Consider the following 22,897-nt stretch of genomic DNA (forward strand, 5'->3'; position numbering starts at 1 on the left):
CAGATATTGAGAATTTAAAGGTAAAACATGGCAAAAGAATACTTAGTTCAATATTTAAACTAATTTTTAAAAGTTATTACATTAACTTTTATATATATAACTAGAAGATGACATCTTTTAGATCTTTACATACATATATCCAAAAAAAACATGCCAAATCTCAATAAAATGACCAAATTATTGCTCCAACAACAACACGTGAAAATATCCTGCCAACAAATACGTCCTTACGGAAGTTCAAAATACCCCTTCCAGCAACAAACGTGACCCAATCACCTTCTAGTTGACTGGTCACTCAATGCCACGTGTCGACACTCCAAACACTATCTAAAAGCACGGAATCAAAAGCAACCCAAGTACAACTTCCGGGTAAAACTTCCAGATAAAAGCTTCATTTTTAAACTATCTCTCTAATCCATTAAAACAACTTAAATAAACTAAAATAAACTGAACTAGTTTCCAATCATCTCAGAAACCGAATGTTTATACACTGAACATATGAAAGATGCCCAAGTGGCACACCTCGCATTGAATTCGAGACCAACACGCCGAAGGAAATGTGAAGACCTCGAGGTCGGAAACCGAGAAAGTCCAAGTGGGTTGCGGTCAGTGATGGAATCCTCGGCCAGATCGCGGAAGGAAACGCCACGCTGAATCGCCGTCAATGGTTACTAAATCCGATGGTGAAGCGAACGGGAACAATTTTAAGGGGATGTTGGATGCACTACCCACATGTAGGGATCCCAATCTTCGGCCTCACTCGCGGACATGGCAACCCACTTGACAACCCCTCACGCTCCGGGATCCGTCGGTACCCAACACTATTCTGCACTGATCCCTCGTTTATTTCGTCGATGCAGCGATTCATGGCATAACTGTGTTGAGATCTTGATGCTGTTCAAATCCCATCTTTCCATTCTCACGCGGAAGATCTGTTGGTAGCGCCATTTGCCTCAGAAAGTTGTTAGTTGGAGCTTTTGTTGTTTTGTAGCTGACTGCGCTGCTGTAGCAGGTCAGAGTTGATTCAAGTTACTGTGGTTCGTGCCTCTTTCCGTGTTTTGGTTTCTGTCATGCGGGACGGTTGTCGTTGAGGTGTGTTGGTGGATTGAGCTTTGAGCTTGTAGGAATTGGGTAGAATTTGTCTGCGTTTGTTTGTTGTTGGTGAGACTTGAGTTTTAGAGGAGCTTCGCAGTTGAGTGACCTGATTGAAGGTCTTTGTTGCGTGAACAGTTGAAACAGCCTCCCGGTTTAGTCAAGGTGTTAAAATATGTCGGGCGTTGAAGATGCGACCGAGTGAGTGTTGTGGTACAGTTAGTTCTTCTCGGTAGGGAATAGATGTGCTAGATAAAAATAAAATAAAGAGTTATTAGTAGCAGGACGCTGTGACTCTGTGGCGAGTTAATTTAGCGTGCTAGGTGGAATTTCATGGTTGGAAATGAATCATGAGAAAGTAGGAGTGGATCCGAGGATGTTGTATGCTCAGTTCTACATTGCGTACACGCAACACGAGTAGAGTATTTTTTGGAAAAAATTTGGAAGGAATAAACGAAGACCTTACCTGCGTACTCGACTGAGTTGTATTTTGTAGAAAACCACTTGTCACTGTTAATGCTGCCATACTTGGGCTCAGAATCACAAGTAAACCATGACGTCGCTGTTCTAATAAGACAGAATTTTAGGTGGTTCTATCAAACATCTAGTGAGCAGAAGGTCACCACTGATCTTCGCGATTCAGGCTACTCTTCCCTCATCCTAGAAAACTGAATTGACACCGTCAGTGGTAACTTCACAATTCAGCCAACTCTGTTGCAAAGGAGAGACGGAGAAAATGGTACTGTACTCATACACTTCAGAATTATATCGCCCTCTTACGTGCTTCACCTTGCTACTTTGTTCATGAAGTTTAATACTGCTTGGGCTGGATGTTCACATAGTGTCAGCACTGTATTGATCTAATCATGACTAATTAATGTTATTGACGGTTTTCTTGTATATATCGCTTCATTCTAGCTTGTGCATGCACTCGTTCTCAGAAAACTTTTGGATTGTATCCTGTTGTTCAAGAACCTTGTATTACCCAAGCAGTCAAAGTTAGAATTTATGTTCGATTCTTATTGTGTTTTTTGTGTTTATTGTATCAGGACCTGAGCCAGGATAGCAACAGCAGTGAGCATACCCTTGTGGAGTTGCCCGAGGATGTGGAAGACCTTGTGCTTGCGCGTCTCTCAATTCCAGCGCTGTACAAAGTTCGCCCAGTCTGCAAGCGATGGCACTCGCTCCTCACATCTCTTTCTTTTCTAAACATTCGAGATGAGATCCAAGGTGAGCAGGATGCATCATTTTTCCCTCTAGTTTTCTGGAACGACAGCAAACCAGCTCTAAAAAAAGACCATGCAGAAAGCGGGCTCGAGTCCTCCGTCGACATGGAGCCGACTCTCCCTGAGGAAGCAGCGGTACTAAAATCTGGGTGCAAAACTGCGGTATGGTCATGGTTAGGGTATGACTCTTCAAAGCAAACCTGGCAGGCTATGAAGCCCTTCGCCACACCCATCGAAGTAAAACAGGTAATAACAGGATCTAACGGCCTCCTCTGTTTACGAGCACAGACCTCCCTGCTCGTAGTCAACCCCATGACTGGCACACAAAGGCAAGTACCATTCGAGGAGAACATAGCCCAATTGCTGGTCGACAGGGAACGAAACTCCTTCAAAATCATCAGTGTGTCATCAAAAAAGAGGACGAAAGTGTACGACTCTCAGACCGGAGAATGGAGTAAGAAAGGCAGGCCACCTCCACACTTGTCCGTGTCAAAGCACATCGGAGCATACCGTGATGGAATCCTGTTCTGCGTCGCAAGGGAAGAGAGAAGTAACCAGTGGGGCGTGATCCAGTACACCGTCCAAGGTGCCAGAACATGGAGCAGCCTGACATTCTTCCCAGCACAGGTCGCAGAGACATGCGTGAAAGCCAAGGTGGTTCACTTCGGCGGCGAGATTCTCACCCTCATCGAACAAGACATCAGCACTGGCGACGCCGACAGCAGCTCTAGAACCAAGAGGCTGGCACTGTGGAAGCTGGTGAGGGCCACATCAAAGTGGCAGCTTGCAGGAGAGGTGCCCACGGAGGCGCTGCAGCACCTGGAAAACCTGGAGGATTTCGATTGTGTGGCGCTCAGAAACCAAGTTTGTATCCTGAACAAGAGCACATTCAAGGCACTTGTGGGCGTCATGTCCAAGGGGATTGTCACTTCATGGCAACCATTGCCGCTTGAGCCTCACCTCCCGGCTGACACATCTGTTGTCCAACGGTGCATAGTTCAGTTTGCATTTCAACCCAGTTTGCTGATCTCGGTGTAGCGTTGGTTTTCATTCTTGTAGCTAGATCATTCTTTCAGTAGTGGGGGGTTTGTGCTCACAAAGTAGTAGTGCTTCTAGTACCCAGCTTCCTCATCTCCTTGCCTGTGCACAACCTAGGTGGAGCTCTAAGCTCATTCCTTTCTATGTCTCATTGCATTCACTTTGATGAGCTGCGTTGCACTTTTCAGCTAGGAATCCCATTCATGACTTATAACAAAAGAAATTAAACTTTTTGACACATTTTTTTCATTTATATTTCTGTATGTATTTATTGTTTTTGTGTTTGTTATGCTGCCATTTTTCACATTGTGAACATATTAATAGGTTTTTTTTGGGGGGGGGGGATTTAGAATTTGACCAGTTCAATTGAATAGAACAAATGCTGAAATTATTCTATTTGCACATTTCACAACAATTAGCATCCTTTTTGAAAACAACTTAATTTGAAAATCATTTGAAATCAAAATAATTCTGTTGGTTTTCTAAAACAGAGGAGTATTTTAACAAGTTTTGTGTGGTTTCAAACCAAAAATGTTCTAAAATACACGTATTTCTTGAAAGAAAGTCAGACTCATTTTAAGAACTTCAAACAAAGGAGGATTGAGGTTCCTCTGTTTGGATTATTTCTAAAGTTTATCATCGAAATTCCCAAATATTTGCAAGTTTGAACTAATATCTTATGTTCTTTGTTCTCTTTTCTTGAAAAATTGGTACACTCTACATATACATAATTTTTATACACACACAACCCCTGAAACCCATTAGTATATTAATACCTTGATACAAATAATGTTTTGACTTTTAGTCTGAATTAAAATAAAATTTTTGGATTATCTTTGCTTCAAACCTGTGAAATTGAGAGTTAGGTAATTGAAAGAGTAAGTTATTTCTTCAGATACACACACACACTGTAAAAGCAATCCAGATAAAGTGGGGGGGGGGGGAGGGCTTTATTCATGTGGTCTCTGTAGTTGCCTGGGAACGTAGGTAGAGTAGAATGAGTGAGTGAGTGAGTGAACCCCTCGCTCGCTTCTTGGGAAGTGTTACACTGGGAGTCAGATCCACACACACTGGACCTGGATCTCTCTCTCTCTCACACACATAACTTATACATACTATGGGCTCTCCTTTTGTGTGTGTATGTATTGTATGTACTTACTTACTGACTGACTGTCTGGCTCAGTCCCCTCCCTCCCTGCCCAAATCCCCCTCTCTCTCCTTTTCCCTTCTTGTCTTTAAAGCTGATCTTGTCCTTCTCCTTATTAGTATTCCTGGCTCGGAGACAGGGCTGGGCCAGTGCAGCCCAGCTCAGCCCAGTCCTGGGGGTCTTCACCCTGCAGCCAACACAGCTCCCAACAGGTGGACCTGGTGCTGCTGCAGCACGGGGAGGAGGAAGGAGCACAGTGCTTCATTGAAAGCTCTGTTTTGATGCTGTCCCAATAGAGGAAAAAAAACAAAACAAAACAAAACAAAAAAAAACAAACACGAAAGAATACAGTAGCTATTGACGATACAAATAAATAAAATAATAATTATTAATGTTATTCTCATTCATGATTAACGGTTCTCGATGTGAAGTGTGGGTTGCCTCAAGGAAGGCTGAGGATGCTCCTGTTCAGTTACTCTGGGTAGAGAAAGACTAGGTGTGTGCTGAGTGGGGCCCATTCTCCCCACCCCCTCCCTGCCAGGTTGAATTCATCCATTTTCACATCCACCATCCATCCATCCACACATTCATCCATCGATTGTTCGCCCTCAAAAAGGGGAAGCAAGCTCAAAGTTGGGGGGGGGGGCTGCAAAAGAACAACCAGAACAGGAGGAAGAGGGGGGGGGGGCACCCCCTCCTTTTTTGTTCCATTGGGGCACAGCCCACTTGAGTAGACTTAAGCTGGACTCCAGCTGGGTCCTAGTGTCATATACTCAAGTAATTTAAACCCAAAAAGTGTATATGTAAGCCAAGCAAAGGAAAGCAAAGGAAGGGGGGGGGGGGTTTCTCCACCTCGTCACACCCTCCTCCATTGTTCCATGTCAACAAATAAAACCCACACTCACTTACTCACTCCTTCATCCCTCCCCTATCTGTCTGTCTGTCCATCTATCTATCCTCCTGCAATATATCTCCAGCTTTGACCTCTCTTTCATTCATTCATGTCTCCTGTATTGTGAAATAATAATGTAAACAGAAGCACCAACGATCTCTCTCGCCCTCTCTCTTTGTTTCGGTCAGGCTCATTCATCCATGGACAGTGGGAGAAACAGAAACAGAGAGAGAGAGAGAGACCAGGAACAGAGGGGCGACGTCATTGAATTGACGAATGAGTGAGTGAATGAATGAATGTATGGATGAGTGACTGAATGTATGGTTGGCTGGGAAAAGGGAGCAAGCGGTTGGTGTCGTAGCGACTTTCCTCAGGTAGACATCCATCCAAAGGGACAAGCAAACGTTCATTCATCCAGGGGGACAGGGAGCGCCGCAGGAGGAGGAGGAGGGGCGGGGGTGGAGATGGCAATTGCCATCCGAAGTGCCGCAATCTCATCTCGCTAGATCGCCGACGCAGACCTAGATCCCGGTTTTCGGATCATTTCCTCTCTTTGCGTGCTTCAGTTTCTCGTTGGATTTGCTTCTTCTGCAGGGGAGGGGAACACCGGGGAATGGGAAAGGGGTTTCCGCCATAGCCCAGGGTTTTAGATCCAGCAGAACAGTGCGCGCACGCGTTGTCCTTTTTTTATTTTTATTTTGAGAGTTTGTGTTTTTGAGGTGTGTGTATAAGAATGGTGGTGAGGTCCAGGTGACGAGGTTTGGGTAGGAGGCAAATATTCCCCTGCGGTTGAGGAATAGCATGAACGAATTTGGCGTGGGGTGGTGAGAAATGGATGCGTGTTGGGGTGGGTTGTGGACGAGGGTGTGATCGCGATAGGGTAGTGAATGCGGGGACGATGTGACGGAAATTCGTTTGTCGGCAGCGGGAGCGCGTTTTTCGGACATGTAGCTGCGCATCTGTGTTAGTTAGTTAGTTTGATTTTATTTATTTTTTTACTTTTTGAAATAGAGAATGGAGGCTGGAGCTGTGGAGTAGGGTGAATGGGATGCAGTATGAATTTCAAGGCATTACAATGTCCTTCGGTAGCTAGTGCTAATGCAAGCGCAGATCAGGCGTTTTAGGTGGAGCAGGAAAACAGAGGCCGCGGCGGTGGTGGTGGGCATGCCCAGGATGGGCTTTAATTATGCTCATTGGCATTGGACAAAACAGGTTAAGGTGCCGTGGAGGATGATTTAGTGTTGGCTGAGTTGAGGAAGACCTGCAAATGATCCAGTTTGTGGGGTTTGACGGAGGTAACAGGAGTAGGGAGTGTATTGTGTTCTCAAGGTGTATCTAGAGGCAGAAATGTCAGCTGCAGTGAGCCCTGCACCGTTTGACCGACCAGCAAGAAGTAGTAATCGCAGTAACAACTTGGTGAGTTTGCATTTTGCTTATCTACAATCCACCCGCTGACCATTCTCTCAACATTCCGTGGCGGAATAGGTAGGCATCAATATTTGAAACGAGAGTTGTGACGCTCAGGGCATCCTAATGTACTACCTTTGTCTATTCTTTTTTGATGGATCTGCTCTGAATAAGCCGCTTCCTCGTCGTTTCTCCCAACCAGGTTGTGTGCATGGTCTAGGATTGGTACTGGACTATCTTAGATCTGTGATGGAATTAGATTAGGTCAGATTCTGGATTGACGATACCTTGAGGACCTGCATTATATGATTTGGCGAGGCCTTTAGACTTTCACGGAAATGTGGATATTGCACGTGAACATAAGCTAGTCAGAATAGTTACAAAATGCCTGTGGTGGTCAAAAGTAGAGAGATGTCGTATAGCTTAAATATCATGGATGACTTCCACCTTTTGATTTGTGCGTTCACAAGGAAAATATGGGAATTTGTGGTAGCTTCAAACCGTAAGGAATCTCAAAGCGGCATTAGTTGACCATGCGGGCGGGTTCATCGACTAAAATTTGCTTTCGGTTGTGAAAGTTTGAGCCCGTACGCTCGTGTTTGAACACATGATTAGGGCTTTGTATTTTCCTAGCTCCCCGCACACCCAGTCTGAAAATACCAAATTTTTAGAGGTCACATATCCTAATAACTAGGTTTATTTTCCAGGTTTTTAAGAGCGGACCTCTCTATATCTCATCGAAAGGTATGTTGCGACACTCTCCTGCATTTGTTGTTTGTTGACTCAATTTTGTCTTTTGGTCCTCTTCCTACTGCGTCGAGGCATTTTGATTGACAATGCATCCGGTCCTCGATTCCACCATCTTCGTTTATAGTCCAGTTACAGCTTAGAGATCATTATTTCTTCTTAGGGCGAGGCAAGTAAGTCTGGAAGTACTCAAATCAAATAGAGGATTTGCATTTAACTGTCAATTCTTCAATATTGTCCGAAATGTCAGAATGTGCATAATCGTGTGTGTTATCTTTTCTTTTCTTTCGCGCCGTTCCAAAATATTAATGGTGATATGACTTTTTAAACTGTTCGCAACTCAATTATTGAAGTGAGCTGTTCTCGATCGTTATTCAGGTCTTGGTTGGAAGTCATGGAAGCGACGCTGGTTTATCCTCACCCGAACATCGCTGGTGTTTTTCAAAAATGATCCGGTGAGTGTTCATTCTTTGCAGCTCGTCCTTCATATTGTATTCACTAGTATTTCTGTGGAGTCACTGCAGCCCGACTGGTTATAGACAGCAGTTAAATTTGATGACACAGTTATCGTGATGCAATTTTATGCTGATTTTGCAATAGAAGTGGATTGTTAAGGTATGCGAAGTTATGGGACACTTTTGTACTTAAATTTATTCATCCCCAATTTTAGCAGTGATGCATTCCTGGACCTGCATTTAGGTGCCGTAGGAGCATACTCGACCAATACAAACGATACTTTTTGTTATTTTGATATATTAAGTGTCCAGAAGTCATGGATCCCTTCTCAAAGAATTTCTCTTTTTGGAATAGTAGAGTGAGTCAGGAGGGAGTCATGTAGTGAAAGATACCATATTCCGTGGAATGGTGAAATAAGTGATATCTATCAAACTATTGAAGGATACTTTTGTGCTTGAACCAAACTAATTTCAAGTTCATTTTAGTTCAGCTTTCTGCACGTTGAGAAAATGTATGCTTTCTGATTTGCTAATGTTTTTAATCTTTCTCATCTCCATTACTCAATGACACCCAGAACTGGCTATGAAATGTATTTGTTAAACTTGCCAATCTTTTAGTTACCTCACTTGTCGTAAATTTGAGAATCGGTTGCAGAATACATATCCCTCTAAAGGGGGTGATATGAACTTGACTCTTGGGGGTATTGACTTGAACAACTCTGGGAGGTAAGGAATTTCTTTTGTTATTCTAATATCGATTCTCGTCTTTCATGGGGTCTCATTTTTTTCCCAAACTTTGATTATGATGTAGGAATTAAATCGCTTTCCTCCCTTGGCCCATCTTAGTCTGTGTTTTAAACAGTATATTCATTTATGGGGGTGGGGGTCGGGGCCAATTCAAATTGAAGGTTATACACATTTGCAATTTGGGCCTTCAGACATTGGCTTTGTAATTGTACAATTATTGGCGTTTATGAGCTGAGGGTGGACAGTTTTGGACGGCTTGATTACTAACACTGTTCATTTGAGCAGTGTGCTTGTTCGGGCGGAGAAAAAATTGCTGACAGTACTATTTCCCGATGGAAGGGCTTTTACCCTGAAGGTATGTGGATTCTTCTCCTCCATTGTTTTGTGATATTGATCGTGATATTGAAGAGGATATTTTCGTGCTGAAATTGTTTGAAGTTTTCCGATTTGAGTTACTGCCTTATCGTGATTTGCAAGGCTAACTAAGCTAGATTTACCAAATAATACTGTACACATGTGCAATACATTCGTGATTTTCTAATTATTAGTCTCCTGCTTGTATACTTGATTTTAGGCGGAAAACGTTGAAGATGTGGATGAATGGAAGGAGGCTTTAGAGCGAGCACTTCAGGCTGCACCAAATGCATCGATATTGAGTACCAGCCCAAGCTTCCAAACCGAAGGTCTCGAGTCTATCGATGGATCATCAGAGCAAGGTGAGTTGCGGAATGTCTGCGATTCCAAGTGAACAGAAGATGACGATCTGTATGCCTTCTATGTTTCGTACACCTTTCATGTTCTGCTGAGTCGTACATGTACATTGAATAGTCGCCTCATGCCCGGCTTTTCGGTTATGAGTTTCTCCTCCGAAAGTTAGTTTTTCAAAGTTTTTTTTTACTTCCCACAGTGAGGTCAATGTACAGGTTATCAGTTGATCCTTAGGGACTACTTTAAGGTCTCTGGCCTATGTGCACTTTGCACTAACTTATTCACAACAGCACTAGTATAGGTTGAAAACGCACTTGTAGCTCAGTCTATAATTCTCTAAACGATACAATTGTATTCTCGGATGAAGTTCAGATTTAAATTCACAAAAGGAACAATTTGGAAATACGCTGTGTAACATCGTCTACTTCCATTATCTTGGTTGAATGGTATGATCTGTATTGAATCCCATGATTTTTTCTTTTTCAGGAAGTAATCGGCGGCAAGTGAAGTCTCTTGTCATTGGCAGGCCAATATTACTTGCTTTAGAAGATATCGATGGAAGTCCTTCCTTCCTGGAGAAAGCTCTTACTTTTATTGAAACCTATGGTATGATATTATTCTGTTGGGCATACTTTAAAATACAGTTCACAGAATTATACCAAGCATCTTCATCTCTGTGAAAAAACCGATCGAGCGTTCCTGATCCTAATATAGTTATTCATGTCAACAGGCGTTGGGGTTGAAGGGATATTGCGGCAGTCCGCAGATGTTGAAGATGTTGAGCGGCGTGTGCGTGAATATGAACAAGGTAATTTTGGTTATTTTCTTGTTTTCTCGTTGTACAAATCGGTTTCAATGTTAGCTTCGAGAATCAGTCATAACATTTTTAGTAAGTTTAAACTTCTCGTGCTTTTAATACGTGCAGGGAGGAACGAGTTTTCGCCTGATGAAGATGCACACGTCATTGGCGATTGCATCAAGGTTGAGCTCCTGCATGATCTAAATTTGATACTTTTTCCAGGACTTTATGCGTGACGCTGCATTTTGTTCGAACATAGGATAAATTGGTTTTTTGGTGGACATGAATTGAATGTTTTAGGTTTTTAAACTTTTTTCGATTCTCTCTTCTTCAATCCGGAATTTAAGCTTTTGTGACTGATTTGACAGCTTGACCTGGGATTTCTTTTGGTCATTGTGTGTCAGAGATTTGATTTGTCAGTTATTAATTAATATGAGTGCTGTGTACTAGGTCGAGACGGATCTGGTTGCAATATAGCTTCCAGTGAATTCAACCATAATATCTAGAATATTTCAATTGACCAGGAATTAGTGTTACTATTTACACTGATGGTTTAGTGTGGTTTTGTAATAATTCAGCATTCATGACAGAATGTAAGGAATTAACCGTCTATTTTTTTGCTGAGTGCAGCATGTTCTAAGGGAGCTACCTTCATCACCAGTCCCTACACCATGTTGCACTGCTCTTCTCGAGGCTAATAGTAAATTATTTCCCTATTTTCATCCTTTATCCCACTCTCTTATTAAGGTTGCTATCTTGACATGATGGTAGATGATCCGCTGGTCAAATTTTCTCTTGGAATTTTCTCTACAGTTTATGCATTTTATGCCGTCTTATTTCTGATAGAGCGTTGATACTCTATAGTCTGCACTCTTTTGTCCCTGAATCTTAATCTCGTATAGTAGCGGAGGAGAACCAAATGTATACTTTGTCAGTTGCTATTTTACATGATCTTTGGTTTGATTGTGCTGGTTATGAATTTATAAAGTTTTTCTAACCTTTTCTACTTGTACGTGTAATCAACCGAAACAATGAATAGGGGTTGAAGGAAAAGGGACTCGCATTTCGTCTATGAAATCAGCTGTGAATGATACATTTCCAGAACCTAATCGGCGACTACTTCAAAGGTTTGCACAGCCCTGTTCTTATTTCAAACATTTTTTTTTTTTTTAAAGGATCGAATGAAATCCAAGGTTGATTACGCATAGGTAGTTGGGAAGGGACCGGATAGCATCGTCGAATACTACCGTTAGAAACATCTAATCTAAGGATTCTCCACTGTTCTTTGACGATGATCATGCAGTGTTGCTCACTACTTTTACCCTGTAATTATAAGGTGGGAGCCCACGGTGTTACAGCTACCTGCTTGTTTGCTTCACGTTGTGTATGCCTCTTTACAGCTGAAGAGCTGTTTTTCACTCAAGAGTGTTGAGTATTTTTTTGCTTTCAGAATTTTAAGAATGATGCTAGCAGTATCAGCACACACAGACGACAATCGAATGACCGCATCTGCAGTCGCTGCCTGTATGGCTCCGCTTTTGTTGCGTCCCTTGTTGGCTGGTGAATGTGGGCTAGAAGATGAATCTGAAGTCAATCCAGATAACGCCGCTCAGCTTCTGGCAGCTACTGCTGCTGCTAATAATGCTCAGTCAATTGTAACAACGCTACTGGAAGAATATGATCATATCTTTGAAGTGAGTAGGCAGATGTTGCCTTCTTGACCTTTGATTTTTTATTTTATTTTCGATGCAAAAGTTGTGAATTTTTAGGATTCCTCAAGATGTGCTGAAATCATATATTCTGTCCAAAGTCTTGTTTATGACACTTGCACCAATACTTCAGCAGGACTGTGGTTCTCTCCGTGCCCCACCTTCTCCACAAATTTATGGAACTCTGGAGGCGAGTGAGACTGAGGACTCATCTGATGAGGAAGACGAGGAAGCATCACGGATAATGAATGAAAGCGAGGGAAATTTTCATGATGCAGCTAATGATTTACAGGAGGATGGTGATGAGTTCATTGAACGTGCCCTTTCAGGCACTCTTAGTGAAAGTAGTGGCAATCTTGGCAGTGATGTGTTCGACTACAAGGTGCAATGTTTCGCAGAATATTTGTGAAGAGGGTGTTGCTGTTGTCAATTCCTGCATAAGCTTAGCTGTATCGTTTTGATTTTATCGAGTGCATCTGTGTTTGGTTCTTGAGAGGTTTTTTGATTCTCGTGAATCTAAAATCATCCACACATGCTTGACAACTTAGCTTTATCAAGCCCGGAACTATCTGTTCAACAGTCATTCTTTTTCTCTGTGGCCTTGTATAAATGTACTGATGATTGTCTATCCTAGGTTCAATTGCTGAAATCAATTGTTAGTTCATGGGTGTAGGTTTTTGAAGGTGGTGATTCAGACAACGAGTGCTCAGGAGGTTTCGGGTCTTCAACTGTACGACCCAAAGGAAGTACCAAGGCATGGTCACGATCGGTGCAACTAGGAAGTGATGACCAGAACCATCTGCCTTCAGTTACGGTCGATAATGGTGCGTTTAATACAAACATCTCTGGAAGAGGTCGTTCGACTCCGTGGAAAGATGGGATAATCTCTCCACCTACGAGTGCCCCGATATCTGATAATAACACTATGAATTCTTATCTGAAGCAAAGGGGTTCAACTTCCAACAGTAAGCGAACCTCTCTATGGGGTCTAACATCTGTACGTGTCCGTTACATCTAACTGCTTATCATATCACCCTATCACGATTTCTTTCCTACCATAAGGTTGTATTCAGTTGTCAATGTTGGTTTGTGTTGTTCTTACATCTATAAGTATTCATTATCCAACTCTTGGAATCTGCAGGTGACCAACAAGAATGCCAACACAGATTTAAATGATTCGTCAGGAGAGGAAGAGTAAGTTATTGCTATGCATGCCAGAATGTGACAGTGATCATGCCAGTAACTGTTTTTCAAGAGTAATCTATTACACGACAATGGTTTGTGTTCACGTGCACTTACAGCGCATGATATCTTTTAATCCCAACGGTTTGATGATACTACGTAGGTTGGCGATACATCGCTTGGAAGTGACGAGGACTGACTTGCGAAACCGAATCGCTAAAGAGGTAGAGCTCTAAGATTTTATTGAATTAAAGAGGAAAATCTAAATGAACTTGGTTTTTCTCATTTTGAGTCAACGCTTAATTCAGCCACTGAGGTTTTTTGTGTGGTACTTGATTCCTCGGTTCCGAATTGGTCCTATGTAGGCAACAGTGTCCTTCACCTTCAGACCAATCTCTACTACAAGTTAACCTTAATAGTTATGGTGAAAATGTTTTACTCATGTCATACGTTCGTGGTCTTTTGATTGAACAGGCAAAAGGAAATGCAATTTTACAAGCTAGTTTGGAAAGAAGAAAGCAAGCTCTACATGACCGTCGGCTGGCCCTTGAACAAGATGTATGTGTATCCATCCCGGTTCATTTGCATGAGGGAAATGCACTTCATTGGATATCCCAAGCGGTTATTTTAGTATAAGTGTCATCGCATTATCCCTCCTCTGAGTAGGCCATATGCCTGTCATTTGGGGATGTTTCTGTACGTTCAGGTGGCAAGATTGCAAGAGCAGCTTCAAACAGAACGGGATTTGAGAGCTGCCTTGGAAATTGGACTCAGTATGTCGGCTGCTCAGCTGTCGGGTACCCAGTCTCTTGACTCGAAGGTGCGATGCTGTATGTTTGTATGCAATTGTGATGTTTAGCATTCTACAGATCAGATTTTTCTGTAATTTTCCATTCGTGGAGAGGTGGAGCTTTTTTTCTTCTTCTTATTCTCTCTCTCTCTCTCTCTCTCTCTCTCTCTCTCTCTCTCTCTCTCTCTCTCACACACACACACACACACACACACTTAGTGCGACTATGGCTATGGAATGTTTGCAGACAAGAGCTGAAGTGGAGGAGATAGCTGTTGTGGAAGCCGATGTTGCTAGGTTGAAACAAAAGGTTGCCGAACTTCACATGCAGTTGAACCAGCAACGGCAACAACATGGCATGTCTCTTTCTGACTCTTCTGAGCGGCAACAGCGCGTCAAAAGTCTGCAAGCTCAACAGTAAGCACTCATGGATGTGGAGGAGATAGTCTTGTTACAGCTCTAAATAATTGAGATTCGTTGATAATTGTGGTTGATGTGCATGCAGGAAAATTTTACAACAGGAGCTTGACCTCACCTTAGCACTTTGCCATCATGAGAAGCAGAAAAATGAGGTTAGTTTCTATTTTTGTAGGCTCTCATCTTTTTGTTCTACAATGGTAACTGTGATGTTGGTTAAAAAATATTTCGTGGTGGTCAGTGTCTCATTGTTGCCTGCTCAATTCTACACAAAAAGAAGTAAATAACTATCGTATAATCAACCGTTCTCTAGACTGACGTATCATGTGGATTGGATGTTGCCTGTGCACCAAAAAGAATTTGGAAGGAAACAACGGTCACGAAGATACAGCTGCACTCGAGCATGTCGTAAATCAGCAGCGCAATGCACTTGCGGAAGCAAAGGTAGTTCGTGGTTCCTGCTCACACCTAGTGTGTTCTAGGTAAAGTTCTCTTTGTAGGAGCATATTCATAATGCGACAAGTAGTGGTTTTTTGTGCGCTAACTGCTGTATCATAGCTTCCTAAAAATTTATTTGTACAGGAGGCACTTGCGGCTGAAAGGGCCAGAGGCGAGAGTATGCAGCGTCGAAGCAGCCCACCACACGATCTGTCAGGAGTAGGCGATTGGAGAACCCTGCGTCCTCCAGCAGGACCATCAGCCGCTGGTCGTCAATTTGCGTGGAGGAATCAGCCAGATCCATTTAACCTCTCAGATGATATAGAGCCTCTGGAACCTATCCATTCAAATGGAAAAAGGCTTCATCTTGATATTGAGGTTAGTCATAATCAGCATTAACATACTGGTGCTGGTCAATCCTTTGAAGTCGGTTGCCTGGTTGCATAATTTTTGTGATCTAACAACAGTTCGCTTGTATAATGCTCACAGAGCGGCGGTTTGAGAGCACCAGCTTTACCAAGACAACCTCCAACTGCGTCAGCAGCATTAGTGGAGTTGACAACACGGCTCGACTTCTTCAAGGAGCGTCGGTCTCAGCTTATGGACCAACTCAATAGCCTGGATCCAAGTTTAGTGCCTGCCTCTCTCAGTGGCCATGATTTGAGCCCATCTTCCCCATCGAAGAGAAGTCCTTGAACAGTTTTTTCATAATTCTGCGAGATTGTGTAGGACAAGTGAGCTGTAAAATGTTTAGTGTAGAAGTTGCAGCTAGGCAAGACATGACCACGACGTGTTGTAGTGGATGTTAAGTCAGGATGCAGGGTCAAGGTTTTTTTTGTCGTGTAATAGTACTTCCCTGACAGCAGAGTCTTGAGGTTTCCTTTCCACGTCTTGAATGTTTGGTGGGTCATTATTGACGTTACAACATTAGGAACACCTTGTATAGCATTGGAGTGGTGCAAGCCCTCTCGATCTAATATCTGTGTCAGCTGTCTTTCAAGGCTTAAATCTCTTCATTTGTCAGGCAATTGCGGGAACTTCTGGGTTGGCAGTCATTGAAATAGTCCACTTTTTCTGCATGCTTCTCAGATTGTGATTTTACCCACTTGCTGTGTCGGGAATCCATCAATCACCATTTAGTTCTTAGAATCATCTTGTTTCTAATTTCTTATCTGAGATTTATGGGGATATTTGTTTAAGCTCTCTAATCGGCTTGGCCAAGTTCCGTGTATCAATGCATCCTGCTGTAGATTAGTCCTGTTACGTCCATAGGCAGTTTACAGAGTGTACACCATGCATGTTGTGACTTCATGGACATAAAGCTGAAATTGTAACCACAGTGACATGCTACTACATTCTTTTGAAAAGTCCATGCCATTGTTATGGAATATTTTTGTCAAGATGTGACAGACATCTGCACTAATGGGGAGCACTCAGAACCTGGCTACACAGTAGTGTGTGTCTACACTGAATATTGGTTTATATAAGTAGGTTATGGACCCTTTTAAGCCTTAGGGTTGTGATAAAACTTAACATTAGTGCACCAAAAACTAAGAAATGGTTTGATAAAAACTTAGCTGATGTGGCATGACATGAAATCTTTGTTAAAGGCTGTTGGGCTTGTTCAAACTGTGTGAGAGCTAGAATTGGTCAATGAGATGCCCACAATGATACACAATGATGGTTCCATCTGCTTATAAAATTGTTGCACATGTGAAGAAAATGTACTTCTAATAGATTCATGTAATTAAACATAACTTGTAGTCATATTATGTTAGTAGCATAAATATTATTTTTTGCTTATCATTTATAATAAGTGGACAGTTTTTTCTCCAACTTACATTACAATCTTGGCATAGTTGTGGCCTGTTAAAATGTCATAATTATAGTTTGAGTATTGAATCAAAGTACAATTTTCACACATAACAATGAAATACATATGTATATATATATATATATACTATGAAAATTTATAGAAATTGATAGGGTTTATTATTTGTCACAATGTTCCAGAAATTGATAGGGTTTATTATAATATTTATTTTTGTTGTATAATGATGAAAATTTTGGATTTTGTATGCAAAAATGATTTGCAAATTTTTTCTTGGTTTTCATTTATATTTGTAGCTACAATTAGATTATTCATCTTAATGGCTTGTATTTATTAATACTTTGTTGGATTACAACTTTTTATTTACAACTATTCAACAAAGAATGTAAAAATATTGCTGAAAACATTTATTATACATCAATTTAATTATATCAAAGAACAAAACTACTATTAAAAGCGGCCATCTTTTGGAACAATGATGCAAACTCAATTGTTAGTACTCAGTAGGTCTACTTTGAGAATATAAACATACACACATACATACATGAAAGCATTCAAGTGTTTTGTTCGATATGAATTTAACAATAGATAGAGAACAATTATTAGTTTCTGTGATCACACTAACTGAATTTCGTGCTTGAAGAGAGGTTGCTTCAGATGTAAACTCACTGGACTGTTTCGGACAGCAAATAGACAGCATGTTTATCTGGTCAATTTATGACCATGAAATCACAGTTAATATGCAACTCCCTACAAATGCGTAGTCGTTTACACAGCCTACATACGTGAGAGCTCTATCTAAAGTTGACAAGTCGTAGTTTGTCATTCGGGAAGGTTGAAGAACGAGGACACTAGGCTCTTTGTGTGCAGAATATGGAGTTATGTAGGGTTAACAGAAAAAGAGGAGTGGACCGTGGCTGCATCGGAAGTAGAGTAATGGGTGTTGAGACACAGAAGGCCTCGTCATATTGTACTGAAAAGGTTCATTGGAGTGGGTGGGGCCTGATTCTTGAGACTTGAGTATCGTGCCACGATTTAGTCCTACCCAGCATGCGAGGAGTCCGCTCGTCTGTATCCCCAAGACTGGTGGTAGTCGTTTGATTGCTAATCTGCAACCGTCTGCATAAAAGTACGGACACAGAAAGATATTGAAGTTGGATGTTAAGGCCGATAGGAGCGGGAGGGTAAATAGGGAAGTATCAAGTACGAGCCAAGGAGCCAAAAAACTGAACTTGTGGACCAGGCAAATGGATACCCAGTGCTCAGTTAAATCTATGGTTTGATGCACGGGTTTTAAATTAACACATTCAAGTCGATAATGTAGAGGACCATCACCTAACACCGAGTCTGCCCGCCAGTGATCAGTACCTCAGAATTTGGTGATAGTTCTGGAAACGTCTCACAATATACCGTGACAGCCTGTGAAAAATTCTATTGTACAAGGGAGTTAGACGATCTGCTGTGACCATTGTACACATTACAACGCCTAGTTGTGTTTTCTGCTGCGATGCTCTCCCGAAGTTGATCCAGGGATGCTGCAACCGTCTTTGCCTCGGCCCTAAGACGCTGAAGAATCCCAGTTATGGCTTCTGTTTTCTGCAGGTACAAAAATATTGCATTAGAAACAGACGTTCATAACTAGTAGACACAAGTCTGCACCTAAGCATAAACCTTTGCGCAATCAGTAAGCACATACGACTGGTGACAGAACAGACCTGCTGATGCTCCATATCCTGCAGTTGCTCTAGCTCAGAGGCTCTTACTTTTCCTGTATTGCAAGTCATATCAGAATTCACAACCCGGTTTTCACTCCTGCTTCCCAATGGTTGTCGAGCCTCCGGGCTGGCCTCAGCGCTTCTTGTGTTTGAGAGGCTGAATACTCGCGTGAGTTTTACATCCTTCTCTGTGCTTGAATTCCTTCTATGCACTGCAGGCACACTGCCTTCCCGCACTATCTTATAGCTTTCATCAGACATCTTTGAAAGTTCGCCCTTTACTACAGGAGTGACTGTAGCTGGTTCTGCAGAGGTAAGATCTGTAGGCGTTAGCAAAGAAAAGCTTGATTTTCTTCGGCTTGGTGCCTGGGAGGTGGGGGGCTCAATAGTCGTGAATACATCGTCAAATAAATCTGGATTCGCTTTGACTCTGTTGGTCCAACTTTCAGAGGCGGTCTTGGACATTGATCGTGACCTTGCTGGTGTGATGTCCTCCTTGGTCGATTGATCAAGATTCTCGAACCTCAGCGACGAGGACCGTCTTGGTACTGCAAAATGCCCAGCTTCGGAACGCGATTCAGCCCTTGATAAGCTATGGCGCTTATGTTCGGACAAGCTTGTTCTGTGGAAGGCACGGTCACTGTGCACTGAGGAAGGCTTGCTTGGAGTAGTTGGAATGAGAGGGTCCTTCGTCAAGCAACGGCCCCTAGGCATGCACATTGCGTATCCTGATCCTGCATCTAATTTCACTGAGGACTTCCTATCTACCGAAGAACTTCTTGTTACTCTTCTCCCACCTAGGGGTCTTAACAGGTGCCCTGCTTCTGGCGTCCTAGTATGTACACAAAAATCTCTCGGCAGAGGAGATTCCTTCGTTGGACCAGAACCCTCTGATCGCAGTCTCCTAAACAGCACGTCTGAATCATCCTCCAGCTTTTCAGTTCGCTCATCCTGTACATCGCTGGTGGACACTCTCCGTGCTTCGAATTTATTGAAGTTAAGCTTCGAACCTGGCACTACCTTGGGAGTAGGGTTCACCTTCGACGTTGGAGATCGTGGTAGCTTTGATTTTCGCGTATAATGTTGGTCATAGTCTGGAGTCCCGGTATCGCATTTAAAGGATGAAACAGACGGATTCCAGTACCTCTGCCGCACACTGGCAAGTTGGTGCATCCACTTGGAGGTCCTAATTCCCCACTCCCGCTCTAGGTTGACGACTGTTGCTTTCGCCCTCTCACGGAATGTCTGAAAGCCGTCAGTTTCCCAGTACTTGGGTGTTTGTGGGGTTGGCACCTTTGCGACAGGCCTTGAGATATGACCTGCTGCCTGCGATTGCGCTTTCAAGTTGCAATTCGAGCAAAAGCTTCTCCTTCTTTCCAAATTGAATAGGTCACGTTTTTCTTGATCTGACAAACATGCATAAGCCTAGTGCAACAATAAATAGTCAGGCAAAAATCAAAGAAGAGGTTGCATGTATGACACACAGTAATAGAGCGAAACAATCAGGAATGTCCCAATAGAGAAATATAGGCTTAATAAAACAAAGTCGATCCGGTACACTAATACAATGGCCTAAAAAAATTATACGTTCTAAAAACGGAAAATGCTTAAGGCAAGAGAGTTGTAAGCACACTTCCTCTATACGAACATGTTGGTAGAGGAATGAACTCGTGGGCAGCTGGTGCATACGTACCTCAGTGATGATTTTGAAAGCTGCATCTGAATTGGGATGTTTATTCTTGTCAGGATGAAGCAACAAAGCTGCAGATAGGTTCAAGCCATCCGTTAGCAACGAGCGTTGGTCTCAAACTTCACTCGTTTCTTCACTGTCGGAGACGCTAGCTCACATTGATTATGTGTCCAAGCAAACAACCTACGACTGTAGCAGGACATACAATCTGATAAAATCAACAGTTATGACAAGTACATCACCCACTTGCATCAAATGAGTGCACATAAAAGGAGAAGTCGAACAACTGAACTATTATGAGCACTTCTTACCCTCCCTGTAAGCTGATTTCACATTTTAAACACGAGTAGCAGAGCATAACTAAAGTAGATCTAATTAACATACCCAACTGTCGATATCGCTTTTTTATGGAGTCGAAGTCGGCCCTCTCGTCGACCTGGTAAACATCTCTCAGGTCATGGACTAATACAACATAATAAAATTTGAAAAAGAAAAAGAAGAAGAAAAAGCATAGAAAGACTTCATTGAGAAGGAGACAATAGTCATAACCAACACAGAATTTTCATTCCTTCAAGATAATTTAGATGAGGCGCAATCAGAATCTGTCAGTTGCAGAAGCCGATCTGGCATACTCTTCAAAGAACATGCATCCTCTATTCTGATACGCTTCCGCGCTGCGTTCAGTTACACTGTCAAGAAGACCGCACTTTGCCAGGCATAAGAGCGGCGAGGAGGTCACTGAAGGAGTGAGAAATGTTCTCATATACCAAATAAAAATGATTCAGAATCACATTAACGATATACTTCAAGATGTCGTTAGCTAACCTGCAGAACACGGTACCAATCGGGGAGCTTCCGGGTGAAAGGACGGTTGCAGTGGCATGCTCGCCAAGTGGCTGCATAGCAGACTTGTGTCACAGCCATCATCTCTGGAAGACTTTTGCTGTTGGGGAACACATTTTCAGTCTTCTGTAAAAGCTGAATGGCACTCTCATAGCGACCCTCAGTGAGGTATCTGCCGGCTCGATCTATCCATCGCTTCGCCTCTACTTCTTCACTGTTGCACTGCTCTTGGAAATCCAAACTCGAGCGGCGAGGACTCTCCATTAGCTTCACAACAGGCAAATCCAACTTCAACCGATGCAAAACCTCATCTGAAAGTTCATGCACACACAAACCGAACGCTACCATACACATCCCTTCTCCATAACTTCTTTACTAAAGTTTGTCTGGATGGGCAACTGTTACACCAGATCAGGGAGGTAATGTTGGTATCTAAGCGAGAGGGATACAATGACACAATCAGAGCTCAACAGTCAACGAGATGGATTATGACTGAGACAGAAAGTTGTGCATCTTCACTGCATCTGCAGGCACACTAGCTCCACATAAATTGGAGACACCATGTTGAGAATATCTACTGAAAAGGCCCACTAAAACCGGCCACTCTAACCCAAAATAATGTCAGCTAGTTCAGAGTCTGACTACGCCTCAAGTGGCATTCGCATACATGCTAAAATTCTACACTTCAATTACAATGCGATCCTGAAGAAAGCGCAATTTCAACACATCAGGTACAGCGACGGTAACGGAGGAAAACGTAAAGACTCTCGCATCTATACAGAAGTCTAGCGGGAATTTCCGAGTTCGAGGAACCTCAGCATCGGAATTTGATACTAAAACTCGTATCATAAAAGCGCGCATGAGGTAGCAAGCAAGGGGTGGGAAGTGGATGCCAACTAAGAGAAACCCATGCAAAAGGGACACAGAGCACCAACTGCATCGAAGAAGTTACGGTCGTTCCAAATCAGGCTTGAGAGGAGGTCAAGCATACCTCAGGTAACAACTGAATGAGTCGCACACTCGCCTTCCTGAAACTAATCCCCTTTGAAATACACAATGCGCGACTAAGAGCCTTCCTTCAAAGGACCACCACTAACAAAGCTCCCGAAAGCACCAAGCACACTCAACAGGTCCACAAGACACGTATTCGCAAAAAAACCAAGACTCTCAGCACCCGTACACCATCAAGAGAAGATGATTGATGTTCACTGTTCTGCACACTACGTCCGCCGCATCCTCAAACTCCTTCCCCATCCCAGCATCCCCCATGATACACCAACTCCCTTCTGCCTCCATCTCCAACCGCGTATGACCCTAAACACCAACCACGACAAAAACCGAGAAGAAGAGAGGCCGGAAATCAAGCACAGCTCCTCACAAAGATTCCAGCACAATATCACACAAGTCCCTCGGAACTCGTGACCAGGAAGAATCATGCGGCACCGAGGCACATGAGAGTGAGTGAGTGAGTGAGAGAGAGAGAGAGAGAGAGAGAGAGAGACCAAAACGTTGCCCTGGCACCACCCTACTAAATGAACATTAACTGCACAAACTCTCTACCACAATCACGACCATCGCAGACCTAAACATCAGCAAGCAAACACAGTGATCGGAAGTAATCTATCTCCTGGATTGAGTCATAAATCAGTGCCCTGTCGATCAAGCACAGCAGGGAAAACATGATGTCATCTTCAAGGAGGCGGGAGACCCGGCCTGGGACAATCAGCCTGGGGGTCGCTTCCACCCTAGCTAACGGTTGGGATAGCGGCAGGTGGCATGGAAGGTTTTACTCAGAGGTCGGTCGAAAAAGCAGGAAGAGGAAGAGGACGACAGTAGGCCTATAAAGCAAGCAGCCTGGACAAAGGTGGGGCAGAGTGTGATGGCGGTATGCGAGCCTCAGGAGGCGATCGCTGCGCTCGAGTGCGCCACCGGCTATAATTGTCAGGTATACTGGACATTGTCAGACGTGTCAGGTCCCCTGCCCTGCCGTTCCTGCCGCGAGTGAAGCCCCCGCCCGATCATCA

At 43.0% G+C, this 22,897-nt stretch overlaps 3 protein-coding genes across 10 annotated transcripts; 2 read left to right on the plus strand and 1 right to left on the minus strand.

Annotated features, from left to right (window-relative positions):
- Nucleotides 1–605: 605 nt before the first annotated feature.
- LOC149987763 (F-box/kelch-repeat protein At5g15710-like) lies at nt 606–3,609 on the plus strand. 3 transcript variants are annotated; one of them, XM_090256555.1, is made up of 3 exons: nt 606–811; nt 1,231–1,831; nt 2,142–3,609. In XM_090256555.1, the coding sequence occupies exons 2-3, from the start codon at nt 1,829–1,831 to the stop codon at nt 3,354–3,356; spliced, it is 1,218 nt and encodes a 405-aa protein (XP_090112681.1). In that variant the 5' UTR covers nt 606–811; nt 1,231–1,828; the 3' UTR covers nt 3,357–3,609. The 3 variants fall into 3 exon arrangements, with proteins under 3 accessions (XP_090112681.1, XP_090112682.1, XP_090112680.1); XM_090256554.1 differs by having other exon boundaries at nt 743–1,012; XM_090256556.1 differs by lacking the exon at nt 1,231–1,831 and having other exon boundaries at nt 678–811.
- A 2,265-nt stretch (nt 3,610–5,874) lies between these two features.
- LOC149987764 (rho GTPase-activating protein 7-like) lies at nt 5,875–15,802 on the plus strand. 4 transcript variants are annotated; one of them, XM_090256558.1, is made up of 23 exons: nt 5,875–6,811; nt 7,510–7,546; nt 7,928–8,004; nt 8,660–8,730; nt 9,037–9,106; nt 9,326–9,467; nt 9,946–10,065; nt 10,190–10,267; nt 10,385–10,440; nt 10,889–10,958; nt 11,298–11,385; nt 11,709–11,952; nt 12,104–12,349; nt 12,641–12,964; nt 13,109–13,161; nt 13,313–13,373; nt 13,624–13,707; nt 13,856–13,969; nt 14,187–14,356; nt 14,445–14,511; nt 14,714–14,800; nt 14,939–15,172; nt 15,284–15,802. In XM_090256558.1, exons 1-23 carry the CDS (start codon nt 6,743–6,745, stop codon nt 15,488–15,490), a joined length of 2,769 nt encoding a protein of 922 aa, XP_090112684.1. In that variant the 5' UTR covers nt 5,875–6,742; the 3' UTR covers nt 15,491–15,802. The 4 variants fall into 4 exon arrangements, 3 of the variants coding, with proteins under 3 accessions (XP_090112684.1, XP_090112683.1, XP_090112685.1); XM_090256557.1 differs by having other exon boundaries at nt 5,879–6,811; nt 12,101–12,349; XR_016506762.1 differs by having other exon boundaries at nt 5,907–6,811; nt 12,101–12,349; nt 14,714–14,838.
- Nucleotides 15,803–17,301: 1,499 nt separating this feature from the next.
- On the minus strand, nt 17,302–22,779 carry LOC149987765 (uncharacterized). 3 transcript variants are annotated; one of them, XR_016506763.1, is made up of 7 exons: nt 21,865–22,707; nt 20,856–21,140; nt 20,415–20,466; nt 20,034–20,101; nt 18,341–19,765; nt 17,961–18,221; nt 17,302–17,744 (listed from the first exon to the last, which is right to left on the minus strand). XR_016506763.1 is itself a non-coding variant. In XM_090256560.1 (6 exons), exons 2-6 carry the CDS (start codon nt 21,135–21,137, stop codon nt 18,057–18,059), a joined length of 1,992 nt encoding a protein of 663 aa, XP_090112686.1. In that variant the 5' UTR covers nt 21,138–21,140; nt 21,865–22,779; the 3' UTR covers nt 17,853–18,056. The 3 variants fall into 3 exon arrangements, 1 of the variants encoding a protein (XP_090112686.1); XR_016506764.1 differs by having other exon boundaries at nt 17,994–18,221; nt 21,865–22,453; XM_090256560.1 differs by lacking the exon at nt 17,302–17,744 and having other exon boundaries at nt 17,853–18,221; nt 21,865–22,779.
- Nucleotides 22,780–22,897: the final 118 nt, after the last annotated feature.

The sequence above is a fragment of the Physcomitrium patens genome, chromosome 15, assembly GCF_059467195.1.
Source record: "Physcomitrium patens ecotype Gransden chromosome 15, ASM5946719v1, whole genome shotgun sequence".
NCBI classification, from domain to species: domain Eukaryota; kingdom Viridiplantae; phylum Streptophyta; class Bryopsida; order Funariales; family Funariaceae; genus Physcomitrium; species Physcomitrium patens.